Source organism: Anomaloglossus baeobatrachus, chromosome 5 (assembly GCF_048569485.1).
Source record: "Anomaloglossus baeobatrachus isolate aAnoBae1 chromosome 5, aAnoBae1.hap1, whole genome shotgun sequence".
Classification (NCBI taxonomy): Eukaryota; Metazoa; Chordata; class Amphibia; order Anura; family Aromobatidae; genus Anomaloglossus; species Anomaloglossus baeobatrachus.
The window spans coordinates 541,202,017-541,217,618 of record NC_134357.1 but is presented as its reverse complement, the minus strand read 5'-3'; the positions used below and the strand labels follow the sequence as shown (position 1 = coordinate 541,217,618).

The following is a 15,602-nucleotide window of genomic DNA, read 5'->3' as shown; positions in this document are numbered from 1 at the left end:
CCTTCTCCCACAAGCGGTTCATCCAGGCCAGTGCCTCACCCTCCAGATGGGACATCACAAACGCCACCTTGGCTTGGTCGGAGGCAAACAGATGCGGAAGCAGCTTAAAGTGGAGGGAGCACTGATTCAAGAATCCTCTGCAGGTCTTAGGATTTCCGGCATATCGGGGTGGAGAGGCCAAGCGGAGTTTAGAGGCTTCCGAGGAAGCTGCCACAGGAGCTGTGGACGTGGACTGTGATGCCAGGGACGTGGCTGTTGCTTGCAGCGTATTCAAGCGGGTGTCCACTGAGATCATAAAAGCTAGCATGCGGGATTGGGTCTCGCGTTGTCGACCGAGTTCCTGCTGCAATCCGGCCAGCTGGGACGCTAGTACTTCGGCGGGATCCATGGCCTGTTCTTACTGTTAGGACCAGGAGGACGGGTAGGCCCAGGAGGTGGATCCACTGGACTGAGCACCCCACCGAGGGCAAGGTGCCCGGTAGCCGGAGCACTACGGGTAGCAGGACAGTCCGTTCTAAGGAGTGGAGTGAAGAAGTCCCTGGGACCACGGAGTCTCTGAAGGTAGTCCGGGTGACGGAGCTCAGGTTCGGAGGCCGGGATGATGTCAGGCAGAGTCCGGAACCAGCTGAGCGAGGAGGTCGGTCACCACACGGATCCAGGAATCGGAGACGGTAGGGACTGACGGGATGGCGGACAGTCACCGTTCGGGGTTCTGGAACCGTCAGGACCGGTTGGCGAGACAGGAGCGGCTCTACAAGAGAGATAGGTAAGTACGGGACAAGGCACAGGGGGACCTGACTCCTAGCAGGCAAACACGAAGAACAGGCCCCGCCCACTTGGAAAGGAACCCCCTATATACCCTGTACCTGAATCTTCAATATCCTGTTGGAGGACGCTAGCCCTTTAAGAGAGGGTGAATGACCGCGCGCGCGCCCTAATGCGCATGCGCGAGGCCCGGGTGCCAGAAGCCAGAGCAGGAAGCGGTGCACAGGAGGCAGGAGTGCCGGGCTGGCTCAGCGTCGCAGACGGGCGCCGGGAACGGGGACCGGGTTGCCTGGAGGACGCAGGTGAGGGAGCATGGAGGCTGTGGAGCGGGGGACCGGGGAGCGTGGCACGGGAGCGGGGAAGCGTGGCACAGGAGCCGGGGAGCGTGACATGGGAGCGAGGAAGCGTGGCAGGGGAGCCGGGGAGCGTGGCAGGGGAGCCCGGGAGCGTGGCACGGGAGCCGTGGAGCGTGGGACGGGAGCTGGGGAGCGTGACATGTGCCTTCTTTTTTCTTGCCATGGAATCTGATTGCATGGGACTTCTCACCCATGCGATCAGATTCCTGTGTGAGTTCACAGATCGCAGTGCAGTTCACACAGGGTAGTGTGAACTGGAAAGTGGTGGAGGAATCGGCTCTGTAATTGTGCCAGTTCCCGCACAGCACCAGTGTGAGCCTGAGGTAAAAGTGGAGTTCCACCAATATGGCCGCTGGTGAGGCTGAAATGATGTGGTCTGGCAAGGCTGCATTGATGGACACAATTCAGACTGCATTGATGGGCAGTGCAGTCTGTATGCCTCTGTGTGAGCAAAATTATTGTTGGTATGTTGTTTTTGTAGGGCTGTATATATACCAATATATCTATTGGTATTTTATTAATAGCAATTTAGAATCCCTAGGAAACAATGACGACAAGAAAGAGAAAAATTGACTCGGAGTACAGGATATTCAAAGAACAGTGGACTTATGATTACTTTTTCATGCAGTACAAGGAAAGAGCTGTGTGTTTGATATGCCAGAATATAGTGTCTGTTATCAAAGAATACAATTTGCGTCGACACTATCAAACTCAACATAAAGATAAATATGATTGTTTGGTCAGAGATGTGAGAAAAGATATAATATTAAAACTGAAAAATACATTGACAACTCAGCAAAATACTTTTGTGAAGCAGAAGCATCTAAATTTTTCATCACTGCAAGCAAGTTTTCAAGTTGCCAAGCTAATAGCGTGCACTGGCTGACCATTCGTGGAGGGAGAATTTGTTAAAAGTCTTTCTGTTGCCAAAGAGATGTGTCCAGAAAAGGCAGACTTATTTACAGTAGTACAGTTAAGGGTGCTTTACACGCTGCAACATCGCTAGCGATGTCGTGCGCGATAGCACCCGCCCCCGTCGTATGTGCGACATTTGGTGGTTGCTGCCGTAGCAAACATTATCGCTACGGCAGCGTCGCACGCACATACCTGTGCAGCGACGTCGCTGTGACCGCCGAACAATCCCTCCTTCAAGGGGGAGGTGCGTTTGGCGTCACAGCGACGTCACCGCAACGTCACTAAGCGGCCGTCCAATAGAAGCGGAGGAGCAGAGATGAGCGGGATGTAACATCCCGCCCACCTCCTTCCTTCCACATTGCCGGTGGACGCAGGTAAGGAGATGTTTGTCGTTCTTGCGGAGTCACACCTAGCGATGTGTGCTGCCGCAGGAACGACAAACAACATCGTACCTGCAGCAGCAACGATATTAAGGAAAGGAGTGACGTGTCAACGATCATCATTTTTGAACGATTTTGCGATCGTTGATCGTCGCTCCTTGGTGTCACACGCTGCGATGTCGCAACCGGTGCCGGATGTGTGTCACTAACGACGTGACCCCGACGATATATCGGTAGCGATGTCGCAGCGTGTAAAGCACCCTTTAGTCTTTCAGGATCTTCAATTACATGAAGGATTGAAGAAATGGAAGACAATTTGCTTCAGCATTTGCAAAACTCCTCAAGAAAACGTTCCTATTTTTGCTTGGCATTCGACGAGAGCAATAACGTTCGTGATTCTGCACAACTTCTAATTTTTATTCGTGGGACGAATGACAATTTGAAACTCCTAAAAGAGCTTGCTTCACTGCAAAGTATCAAAGGAACAACTACGGGAGAGGATATCTATGAAAAGGTTTCCCAAACTGTGAAGGATTTGGAGCTGGACTGAGCTAAACTAGCCAGTGTGACAACTGATGGTGATCCTAGCATGGTGGGCAGTCTAAAAAAGGAGTATTTGCTCGCATTAGCCAAGAGATGGACAAACGTAATCATTCTCATCCAATAGCCATACATTGCCTCATCCACCAACAAGCGCTGTGTAGTAAATCACTCAAGTGGGACTCTGTTATGAAAATTGTGGTATCTTGTGTTAATTTCATTAGAGCTAATGCACTAAACCACAGACAATTTCAGGAACTTCTGTCTGAGCTAAATGTTGCCTATGAAGATGTTTTGTACCACACAAGTATCAGTTGGCTGAGTCGAAGGAGAGTTTTGAGACATTTCTATTATTTACTTCCTCACATTACAGCTTTTATGCTTTCAAAAAACAAAGTACCAGAGCTCAATGATGCAGAATGGAAATGGCACCTCGCCTTTCTCACAGATGTAACACAGATACTCCACAGTTTCAATGTGCAACTTCAAGGAAAAGGGAAGCTAATCTGTGATATGCAATCACATGTGAAAGCATTTGAAGTAAAATTAGTCCTCCTTATCAAACAAGTAAAGGAGGAAAATTTCTGCCATCTCCCCTTAACTCAAAATCTGTTAGCGGAAAAAACCTTGATTGCATTCCCAAAAGAAACGTGTGGATTCACTAGATAAGTTGCAAAAGGAGTTCCAATTCAGATTTAAAGAGCTTCATCTCGATGAACAGGACAGCTTTTCCGTAACCCATTTTCTATTGGCATTGAAAATGTGGATACAATTTACCAAATGGAACGTGCTGAACTGCAGAATTGTGACTCTCTGAAAGACGCATTCAAGTCAAGCAGCTTGACTAATTTTTATGCACCTCTCTCCTCTGAGACTCATCCTAATCTCAGGAACCATGCACTCAAAATGGCAACCATCTTTGGCAGCACTTATGTCTGGGAACAGACTTTTTCCAGAATGAAACATCTGAAAATTCCAACCAGATCTAGACTAACTGATGCACACTTGCATCATTTATTACAGCTAGCAGTGACAAATATGGAACCGGACATTGACCATCTCATTAGCCAAAAGCAGGCCCATAGTTCCTATTGAAATACTGGCCAGTTTGTTGATTTAAATTCACTTGTTCTTTATTTTAACCCCTTAACGACCGCCAATACGCCTTTTAACGGCGACAAATTTGGGTACTTCTTCCAAACCGCCGCTTTTTAACGGCAGTCGGAAAAAAGGGTCTAGCGCCCCCCAGAGTCGGAAAATTTCCGGGGTCTCAGCTGCCGGGGGTAGCTGAGACCCTGGAGATCATGATTCTGGCCAGTTTTTCCGGTCCCCACTCACGTGATCACCGGTACACACCGTTTACCGATGATCACCTTACAGTAAATGACCACGCCGGTAAAAAATCATTTATCTCCCATCTGGCATAAACAAACATGTCAGATGGGAGATAAATCTCCTCCCTGGTCCTCTCCGGTCCCCCGGTATCGCTAAAGTGTCCCCCCACCCCCACCGTCCTCCCGAAAATCTAACATGGCGCCGCGCACACCGGCGCGCACAGCAGCGCGCCGGCCGCATTTACCCTGTTCCTCTGGTTTCTGTCGCATGTGCTATGACACATACGACAGAAAACTGCTCCCCAGGCCCTGCCAGGTCACCCCCTATTCCTACCCCGGTGTTCCCTGGTGTCCCCCGTACCCGTCGGAGCTCCGATACCGCGCGGCCCCCTCCTCCTTCACAGTGAACGCCGGTCACACGTGCAGAGCGCGGCTGTCAGCTCAGCTTCCTGGTTTGCTTTCAGAGATGCTGGCTGCTGCTCGCACTCTGCAGCTGTGACCCGGGGAGGGTGGGTGAAAATTCTTTGCACCCACTCTCTTCAAATGGAGGGTCTGCACTTCTAGAAAATGGGGGATACATTCCCTGAACGTGCCCCCCATATTCTAGAAGGTCCAGAATCGCCGCGGGACTTTAACAATGGATTACAGCAGGGACCCGATTTTTTTTTCTTTTCAATAAATTGGTCAAAGAGGGAATGTTTTTGGGGAGTGTTTTTTCAAATCATTTTTTTTTTTGTTGTCAATTTTTTGTTTTTATTACTGTCAATTAGTTATGTCTGGTATCAAATAGACGCCGTGACATAACTAATTGCTGGGCTTGATGCCAGGTGACATTACACATCTGGTATCAACCCCATTTATTACCCCGTTTGCCACCGCACCAGGGCAATGGGATGAGTTGGGGCGAAGCGCCAGGATTGGCACATCTAATGGATGCGCCACTTCTGGGGCGGCTGCAGCCTTCTATTTTTAGGCTGGGAAGAGTCCAATAACCATGGCTCTTCCCACCCTGAGAATACCAGACCCCAGCTGTCAGCTTCACCTTGGCTAGTGATCTAATTTGGGGGGACCCTACGTTTGTTTTTTTTTTAATTATTTATTTATAAATAATTAAAAAAAAAAAACAGCTTGGGGAGCCCTCCAAATTGATCACCAGCCAAGGTGAAGCTGTCAGCTGTGGTTTGCAGGCTACAGCTGTCTGCTTTACCGTAGCTGGCTATCAAAAATAGGGGGGACCCCATGTCATTTATTTTAATTCTTTTTTTTCTTTTTGGGCTAAATACAAGGCTAGGCACCCTTTAGTGCCACATGAAAGGCACTAAAGGGCGCCAGCTTAGAATATGCAGGGGGTGGGACGTTATATATGTTTGACATCTATACATTCATCCATTGTAGCATTTTACGCTGTGTGCCCACAATCAGGGTTTGCAGCGTTTTGGGCGCAGAGTGTTTTCCCTGCATCCATAATGCTGCGTTGTGCAGTAGAAGCACAGTGGAAGGATTTTTAGAAATCCCATGCCCACTGGGCTTCTTTTCTACGCAGCATAAACCGACCTGTGGTGCAGCTTCCCGAGCCTCAGCATGTCAATTTATGCTGCGGAGATGAGTGTTCTCTGCAGGTAGAATAGAACTAAAGTCCACAGCAGCCTGAACCCAAATCGTGGGCATGGGCAGCTGCGTTCTCCCGTGGACAACACTCACATCTCTGCAGGAAGGCTGACACTGTGTACTAGACGCCGTGTCGCTGGATCATGGCCACATAGCCTAACAGTGAGAATATTGTTGCTACAGCAACATTTTTGTGAAGTACCTGTGGATTCAAAATGCTTACTATACTCCTGAATAAAATCCTTGAGGGGTCCAGTTTCCAAAATGGGGTCACTTGTGGGGGGTTTCTAATGTATAGGTACCCAAGAGGCCCTGCTAATGTGACATGGTGCGTGCAATATTTTTGAACTTTTCCAAAATTCAAATGCTGCTCCTTCCATTCCAAGCCCACCCATTTATCCAAACAGAGGTTTTTGGCCACATATGGGGTATCCCTGCGCTCGCAAGAAATTGGATAACAACCTGTGGGGTCCACGTTTTGTTCTTGCCTCTTGAAAAAGTGAGAAATGTGATGCTAAAGAAACATTTTTGTGAAAAAAATGAAAATTTTCAATATGGCAACCTAAGCTTATCAAATTCTGTGAAGTATTCGTGGATTCAAAATGCTCAATATACACCTAGATAAAAGCCTTGAGGTGTCTTGTTTCCAGAATGGGGTCACTTGTGGGGGACCTCCACTGTTTAGGCACTTTAGGGGCTTTCCAAATGCGACATAGCGTCCACTAATTATTCCAGCCAAATGTTCAGTCAAATGGCACTTTTTCCCTTTCGAGTCCCTGCTGTGCACCCAAACAGTTGATTTCCACCACACATAAGGTATCAGCATACTCAGGAGAAATTGCACAATAAATTTTATGCTGCTTTTTTTCCTTTTACTCTTGTTAAAAAAAAAGCTATGTGGTTGAAGTAACAATTTTGTGGTAAAAATGTATTTTTTTTATTTTCAAAGCTCAACATTATAAACTTCTGTGAAGCACCTGGGGGTTCAGGGTACTCACCAAACATCTAGATAAATTCCTTGAGGGGTCTATTTTCCAGAATGGGGTCACTTGTGGGGGACCTCCACTGCTTAGGCACCTCAGGGGCTCTCCTAATGCAACATGGTGTCCGCTATTGATTCCAGCCAATTTTGCAGTCAAATTGCACTCCTTCCCTTCCAAGACCTGCCGTGTGCCCAAACAGTTGATTTCCACCACATATAAGATATCACCAAACTCAGGAGAAATTGCACAATAAATAACATGGTGATTTTTTTTACTGTTACCCTTGTGAAAAAAAAGCTACCTGGTTGAAGTAACAATTTTGTGGTTAAATTTTATTTTTTTATTTTCATGGCTCAATGTTATAAACTTCTGTGAAGCACCTGGGGGTTCAGGGTACTCACCAAACATCTAGATAAATTCCTTGAGAGGCCTAGTTTTCAATATTTTCAATATGACAACGTAACGTTATCAAAATCTGTGAAGTGCCTGTGGGTCCAAAATGCTCACTATACCCCTAGATAGAAGCCTTAAGGGGTCTAGTTTCCAAAATGGGGTCACTTGAGGGGGGTTCCTGCTGTTTAGGTACCTTAGGGGATCTGTAAATGCAACATGGTGCCCGCAATCTGTTTCAGCCAACTTTGCTTTCCAAAATTCAAATATTGCTCCTTTCATTCCAAGCTCTCCCATTTACCCAAACAAAGTTTTCTGACCACATGTGGGGTATCGGCGCGCTCATAAGAAAGTGGGTAACAAAGTGTGAGGTCCAATTTTTGGTGTTACCTCTTGAAAAAGTAAGAAAATTAGTGCTAAAGCAACATTTTTAGGTAAAATGTCAATTTTTATTTTTTTTCATTCCACATTACTTTAGTTCCTGTGAAGCACCTGAAGGGTTAATAAACTTCTTGAATGTGGTTTTGAGTACCTTGAGGGGTGCAGGTTTTAGAATGGGGTCACTTTTGGGTATTTTCTGTCACCTAGGCCTCTCAATGTCACTTAAAATGGGATGTGGTCCCTAAAAAATGGTTTTGTAAATTTTGTTGAAAAAATGGGAAATTGCTGATGAACTTTGAACCCTTCTAACTTCCTAACCCCAAAAAATTTTGTTTCAAAAATTGCGCTGATCTAAAGTAGACAAGTGGGAAATGTTATTTATTAACTATTTTGTGTGACATAACTCTTTGGTTTATGGGCATAAAAATTAAAAGTTTGAAAATTGCAAAATTTTTAATTTTTTTTGTCAAATTTCAGATTTTTTCACAAATAAAATAAAAAAATATCATCCTAAATTTACCTCTAACATGAAGCCCAATATGTCATGAAAAAACACTCTCAGAATCACCGGGATCCATTGAAGCGGTCCAGAGTTATAACCTTATAAAGTGACACTGGTCAAAATTGCAAAAAATGGCCTGGGCATTAAGTACAAAACTGGCTTCGTCCTTAAGGGGTTAAATATTGTATTTGTTCCCGTTTGTTTTTTTTACTTTAAAACAAGATATGTGCAGTGTGCATAGGGATTTGTTCATAGTTTTTTTTATAGTCTGGCCTTCCAACGGTCTGGGGGACAATGAACTGGCCCCCTGTGAAAAAAGTTTGGGGACCCCTGCTTTAGGTTATATACGAAAATCCTGGTCATTGGTCCCCTTTAAGGATTATGGAGGCCACTTCACTCTTAGGAACCTTGAGTACTGCAGAAATTATTTTGTAACATTGGCTAGATCTGCGCCTTGCCACAATTCTGTTTCTGAGCTTTTTGTGCAGTTCCTTTTGACCTCAGGATTCTCATTTGATTTCACATGCACTGTGAGCTGTGAAGTCTTAGGGCGCTTTCACACTTGCGTTCAGTGCAATCCGCCGTTATGGAAAATAGTGCAGTCAGTTAACGCACTGAGCTATTCTCCATGCACTTGTATTGACGACGCACTGTAACGCAAGTGTCCACGTTGCATCCGCTAGACGACGCTAAGTCGTTATTTTGACGCAGCGTCGGGCGGAGGGAACGCTGCATGTAGCGTTTTTTTGGGTCGTTAAAATAACGCACATTGACGGATTCCGTTAGAATCCGTCAAGGTGTCTAATGATTGTCTAAGGGGGTGGATTCCGCCGCAATGCACTAAGCAGCGGAATCCGCTGACGGATTCTGTCACGTTCTACTGCGCATGCTCAGCATGTCCAGCAGAACGATCTAAATCATTTAAACTCACTCCTGGTCTCTCTCTCCTCTCTCATACTCACTGATCACCGGCGCCATGCTGCACAGCTGTCACACTGTTCTGGCGGCTTCTCCTGCTTTTGAAAATGCCGGCCACTCATTCCATCTCGTATTCCCTGCTTCCCCCGCCCACCGGCGCCTATGATTGGTTGCAGTCAGACATGCCCCCACGCTGAGTGACAGCTGTCTCACTGCAACCAATCACAGACACTGGTGGGCGGGTCTATGTAGTGCAGTAAAATAAATAAATAATTTAAAAAAAGCCGGCGTGCGGTCCCCCCAATTTTGATACCTGCCAAGATAAAGCCACACGGCTGAAGGCTGGTATTCTCAGGATGGGGAGCCCCACATTATGGGGAGCCCCCCAGCTTAAAAATATCAGCCAGCAGCCGCCCGGAATTGCTGCATCCATGAGATGCAACAGTCCCAGGACTCTAACCGGCTCATCCCGAATTGCCCTGGGGAAGTGGCAATCGGGGTAATAAGGAGTTAAAGGCAGCCCACAGCTGCCACTAAGCTGTAGGTTAATCCTGGCAGGCGTCTATGAGACACATTCCATGATTAATCTGTAGTGAAGGTAAATAAACACATACACCCGAAAAAATCCTTTATTTGGAATAAAAGACAAAAAAACACCCTCTTTCACCACTTTATTAAAACCCCCAAATACCCCTCTAGGTCCGACATGATTCACAGAGGTCCCACAACGCTTTCAGCTCTGCTACATGAAGCTGACAGGAGCGGCAGTAGAACACCGCCGCTCTCTGTGAGCTCCATGCAGCAACTGAAGTGAATCACGCTGTCAGCGGAGACGTCACTGAGGTAGTGCTGGTAGTGCCTGCGTGTGTGCGGTGATGATGGGTGCAGTAGGGCCGGGGTGTGTGTGGTGATGATGGATGCAGTAGTGCCGGGGTGTGTGCGGTGATCATGGGGGCAGTAGTGCTTGCGTGTGTGCAGTGATGATGCGAGCGGTAGTGCCGGTGTGTGCAGTGATAATGATGGGATGATGGGGACGGTAGTGCTGGTGTGTGCAGTGATGATGATGGGGGCGGTAGTGCCGGTGTGTGCAGTGATGATGGAGGCGGCAGTGCCTGCGTGTGCGGTGGTGTTGGGTGCAGTAGTGCTGGGGTGTGTGTGGTGATGATGGGTGCGGTAGTGCCTGCGTGTGTGTGGTGATGATGGGTGCAGTGGTGCCGGGGTGTGTGCGGTGATGTTGGGACGGTAGTGCCTACGTGTGTGCAGTGATGATGGGTGCAATAGTGCCGGGGTGTGTGCGGTGATGATGGGTGCAGTAGTGCCGGGGTGCGTGCGGTGATGATGGGTGCGGTAGTGCCTGCGTGTATGCAGTAATGATGCGAGCGGTAGTGCCGGTGTGTGGAGTGATGATGATGGGGGCGGTAGTGCCGGAGTGTGCAGTGATGATGATGAGGGCGGTAGTGCCAGTGTGTGCGGTGATGATGGGGGCGGTAGTGCCGGTGTGTGCGGTGATGATGGGGGCAGTAGTGTCGGTGTGTGTCTCTCTCGGCTAAAGAAAACTTAACGCAGGAATCCGTTGCCTTTATTATCACACTATTTGTAAGGCATCAGTCACACAACGCATTGTGACGGATGCCGCACAACTCAAGTGTGAAAGCGCCCTTATACAGACAGGTGTGTGCCTTTCTAAATATCAAGCCCTATCAGTTTAATTAAACACAGCTGGACTCTAATGCAGGAGTAGAACTACTGTATCTCAAGGAGGATCACAAGGAAATGGACAACATGTGACTTATATATGAGTGTCTGAGCAAAGGGGCTGAATACTTATGGCCATGTGATATTTCAGTTTTTCTTGTTTAATAAATTTGCAAAAATTTCTACATTTCTGGGGTTTTTTTCTGACAAGGAGTGCAGAGTGTACATTGATGAGAAAAAAATTGAACTTTTTTGCATTTACCAAATGGCTGCAATGAAACAAAGCGTGAAAAATGTAAAGGGGTCTGAATGCTTTCCGTACCCACTGTATTTGCTAAAGGTGCTCAGAAGAAACAGGGAGATTTGACTATAGCACAGTGAATTTTGCTGAATTAGTTTATGGAAGTCATGTTGCTTTTCACGAGCCGTTGAGCTACTACAGTAGTAATGAGAAAACTCTACTTTTCCATGTACAGATAATGGACCTGAGTGGAGACTTTTTTTGATGGATAAGCAGAAGTTATTGGTACAATGTTATACTACAGAACATTATTTTGTGGTTTATTATTCCAGTATTTGGTATGCAGAATGAACAAAGTTCAACATTACGCTCTACTGGTTTGTGCTCAGAGGGCACAGTACTTTTTTTGTTCAGCACAAAAAAGCTGCTTTTTTGTGCTTCTTTTCATGCTTTTTTTCATTCTTTCATGCTTTATTTCAATCTTTTTTTTCATGCTTTTTTTTCTTGCTTCTTTTCATGGTTTCATGCTTCTTTTCATGCTTTTTTCATGCTTCTTCTTATGTATTGAGTTAGGGAAAAAAAAGCAGGAAAAAAAGCAGAAACAATTGACATGTCGCTTCTTTTTTTCAGCAACAAAAAAAGCAAGGAAAAAAGAAGTACTGTGGGCACAGCACGTCACAATTCTCATAGATTTTGCTGGGATGCATTTTCCTTGCTTTTTATTGGTTAAAAAAAAGCAAGGAAAAAAAGCATAAAAATGTCCTGTGGGCACAAGGCCTAGATTGTGAACTATTATCTTGGCAAAAGAAAATATTTTTTTTCATAACATGCAATATTTATATGGTATATATAGAAATGCAAAAAATATATATAATTTTCAAGGATATTTTGTTGAAATATAAAATTGGTTTTATTCTTGCAGATGACTTTACCATGAAATTAGAGGGACACCTGACATCTTTAATTTTTAATTCAGATAAGCTTGAGATCTCACAGGATACAATTGAAGTGAATGACCTTATTCCAGATATGCCATCATCCCTTCACAGCAAAGATCTATCATCTGATCTTTTGAAAGTGGTCCTATCTTCTGATTCATCACAGTCTATTAAGAAAAATGAAACTGACAAAAGGAGTGTTAAAAATGAAACTGTTCTTACAACAAAAAAGCTATTTTCAGGTTCAGAATATGGAAAAGGATTATGTTGTTCCAGGTGTGGGAAATATTTTAACCAGAAATCAAAGCTTGCTAGGCATGAGATTATTCACACAGAGAAGAAGCCATATTCATGTTCAGAATGTGGGAAAGGTTTTGTAGATAAATCACATCTAGTTAGACATCAGAGAATTCACACAGGGGAGAAACCATATTCATGCTTAGAATGTGGGAAAAGTTTTGCAGATAAAACATATCTTACTATACATCACAGAAGTCACACAGGGGAGAAGCCATATTCATGTCCAGAATGTGGGAAATGTTTTTCGGATAAATCACATATTCTTAGACATCAGAGAATTCACACTGGGGAGAAGCCATACTCATGTTCACAATGTGGTAAATGTTTTACTAATAGATCACATCTTGTTAAACACCAGAAATTTCACACAGGGGAGAAGCCTTTTTCATGTTCAGAATGTGGAAAATGTTTTAAAGAAAAATCAATTCTTATTATACATCACAGAATTCACACAGGCGAGAAGCCCTATTCATGTTCAGAATGTGGGAAATATTTTAACCACAAATCATCTCTTGTAGTTCACAATAGAATTCATACTGGAGAGAAGCCTTTTTCATGTTCAGAATGTGGAAAATGTTGCACAGATAAATCAAATCTTATGAAACACAAAAAACTTCACATAGGGGAAAAGCCCTTATTATATTCTGAAAGTAGAACATTTTTAGTAGACAGCACAGATTTCATGGAACACCAGAGAATTCCCACATGGGAGAAGCCATTTTCGTGTTTAGAATATGGGAATTGTTGGGCAGATAAATCAAGTCTTGTGACACATTAGGCAATTCACACATGGAAGAAACTTTTTTCATGCCCAGGATGTGGGAAATATTTTCTACATAAATCACATTTTGTTGGAAAACAGAATTCACCCATGGGAGAAGTTTTTTTCATGTTCAGAATGTGGGAAATGTTTTACCTGAATATTGCCCTTTCTTAGAAATCAAAACTGCCACATGGGTGCCATTTTCCTACATAGAAATATATACTGGAAAATCATATTTTGTTGACCATCCTAAAAAACCTCACACGGAAGAAACCATATATTTTATTGTCAAATTGTATAAGAAAACCTCTAACAGAGACAATAGTATAAGTAAATGAGAAAGGGAAAATAATTTAGATCTTATACTAGGATTAAAAATATATGTACTTACAAGTTTTTTCAATCTCTTAACGCCTTGCTGCGCTTTAGTCCTGTGTTCAAATACTACCAAGGACAACACCTGCAAGGAGTTTATATGTTCTCCTTGTGTTTGCGTGGGTTTCCTCTGGGTTCTCCAGTTTCCTCTAACACTCCAAAGACATACAGATAGGGAATTTAGATTGTGAGTCCCAATGGGGACAGAGTTGCTGATGCATGTAAAGCGCTGTGGAATATGTTGGCACTATATAAAAATAAAGATTATTATTATTATAGGGGTTGAGATGAGAGGACCTGTTGAAGTTCGGTTCAGCTGAACCTCAATGTAATTCACTGTTTGGGCAGCTCAGCCTTAAACAGAGTACATTCGGGGAAGCGAAGGCAGGATTTTTTCATTATTATTTATTTTTTATTTTGTGCACACTACATCTGATAACGCTGTTTTTATCCCCAGTGCGATTCATTCAAACACTTCAAGCAGATGCACTGGTACCAGCACCGGGCGTACCAGAGCACATCAACTTGTCCCACAAATAACAAGCCATTATATGTCTCTTTTGTCAGAAAAAAAAAAAAAAGCTCTCAGAATATGGCAATGCAAAAAAAACCCCAATTTTTTAAAAAAAGAAACTGTTTCAGTGCACAAAGTAGAAAATCATAAAAAGCAGATATAAATTTGGCATTGCTGTAATCGTACGGACCCAAAGAACAAAAAATCTGAATAAAAAGCGGTCAAAAATGTTATGTATTCCAAAGTGGTAAAAATAGAAACTTCAACAAATCGCACAAAGAAGCCCCCACTCAGTTCTGTCATCATACAACAGAAAAATAGTGGGTTTATATGTTAGCCTGGGTTCTGTTTGTATACTGTCCACAATGTCCACAGCAACGGCTTTCATAAACCAATCCTGCAAAAACTGAGCTTCAAAATCCAAATGCTTGCTCTGAGCTCCACAATGCCTAAAGCAAAGTTTGTAAACACATTTATGGCAATGGTGAATAGGTAAGAACCTACTTAAATTATGGGGTGCGATTCTTGTTATGCATGTATAGACCTATTGCTCTACTACATATGTACATATAGACACACACGGTTCTGCTACATGCATATTTACACACACACACACATACACACACTATACATTACTACTAGTGATGGGCAAATAGTAACTATTTGGGTTCGGATTATACAAAACGAATCCAAAAGTACTATTCCGGTATTAGGCATAAGTAACAAACCTAATGCAAATCAATGAGGAACTAGAGCATTTTTCTTATCATGACAAATAGTGGAATAGTACTCCAGATTTGGTAAGCATTGTCCAAACATGAATAGTTATTATTCACCCATCACTAATTACCACATCTTGGCACCTGAATGGAGGCTGCATGAGCTGAGTAGTTGAAGTACCTTCCATACAATTAACTTAAGGATCTTTCAGGTCATGTGATCAGTCACATGACCTGAGTGGTCCTTGAATTAATCAAGTGGGGAAGGTCCTTCAGTTTTCAGCTCATGGAACCTCCGTTCAGATCCCAGTAAGCTTCCTCTCCTACACCAATCACATATAATAATAATAATAATAATATAATAAAGTTTTATTTAATAATAATAAAGTTTTATTTCTATAGCGCCAACATATTCCGCAGCACTTTACAATTCAGAGGGGACATGTGCAGACAATTTGAGACAATACAAAATAACAAAATTAAGATACCAGGAAGAGTGAGGGCCCTGCTCGTAAGCTTACAGTCTATGAGGAAATAGGGGAGGCACAAAAGGTGAATGGGGGGGGGGGAAATCTTGTCATATATGGTCCAGCCATCGATTTAATAGGTTATTCAAAACCAGCTGCATGAACCCGTCATCTGACAGTATTTATACAGGTACAGGGGACAAAAATTGGAAGTAAATTGTTTGTTATGAAGGGCAGAAAAGGACTACATTAGATCAGGGAAGTGAGGTGATAGGCTAGTCTAAAGAAATGCGTTTTTAGGGCACCTTTTTAAAGGTGTGGATGTTGGGAATTAATCGGATTGCTCTTGGTAGTGTGTTCCAGAGCATTGGTGCAGCTCGTGAGAAATCTTGAAGACAGGAGTGGGAGGTTCGAATTGTTGAGGATGTCAGTCTTAGGTCATTAGCACAGCGGAGGGCATGAGTGGGGTGATAGACAGAGAAGAGGGAGGAGATGGAGTGTGGTGCGGAACCGTGAAG

General features: G+C 44.0%; 1 protein-coding gene across 1 annotated transcript in view; it reads left to right on the top strand.

Annotated features, from left to right (window-relative positions):
• LOC142312943 (uncharacterized) overlaps positions 1–15,144 on the top strand; it is a 275,262-nt gene extending 260,118 nt beyond the window's left edge. The window contains 1 exon segment of the mRNA XM_075351931.1: positions 11,931–15,144. Within this exon segment, the coding sequence (XP_075208046.1) occupies positions 11,931–13,183 (1,253 nt within the window). The 3' untranslated portion in view covers positions 13,184–15,144.
• The last annotated feature ends 458 nt before the right edge of the window (positions 15,145–15,602 follow it).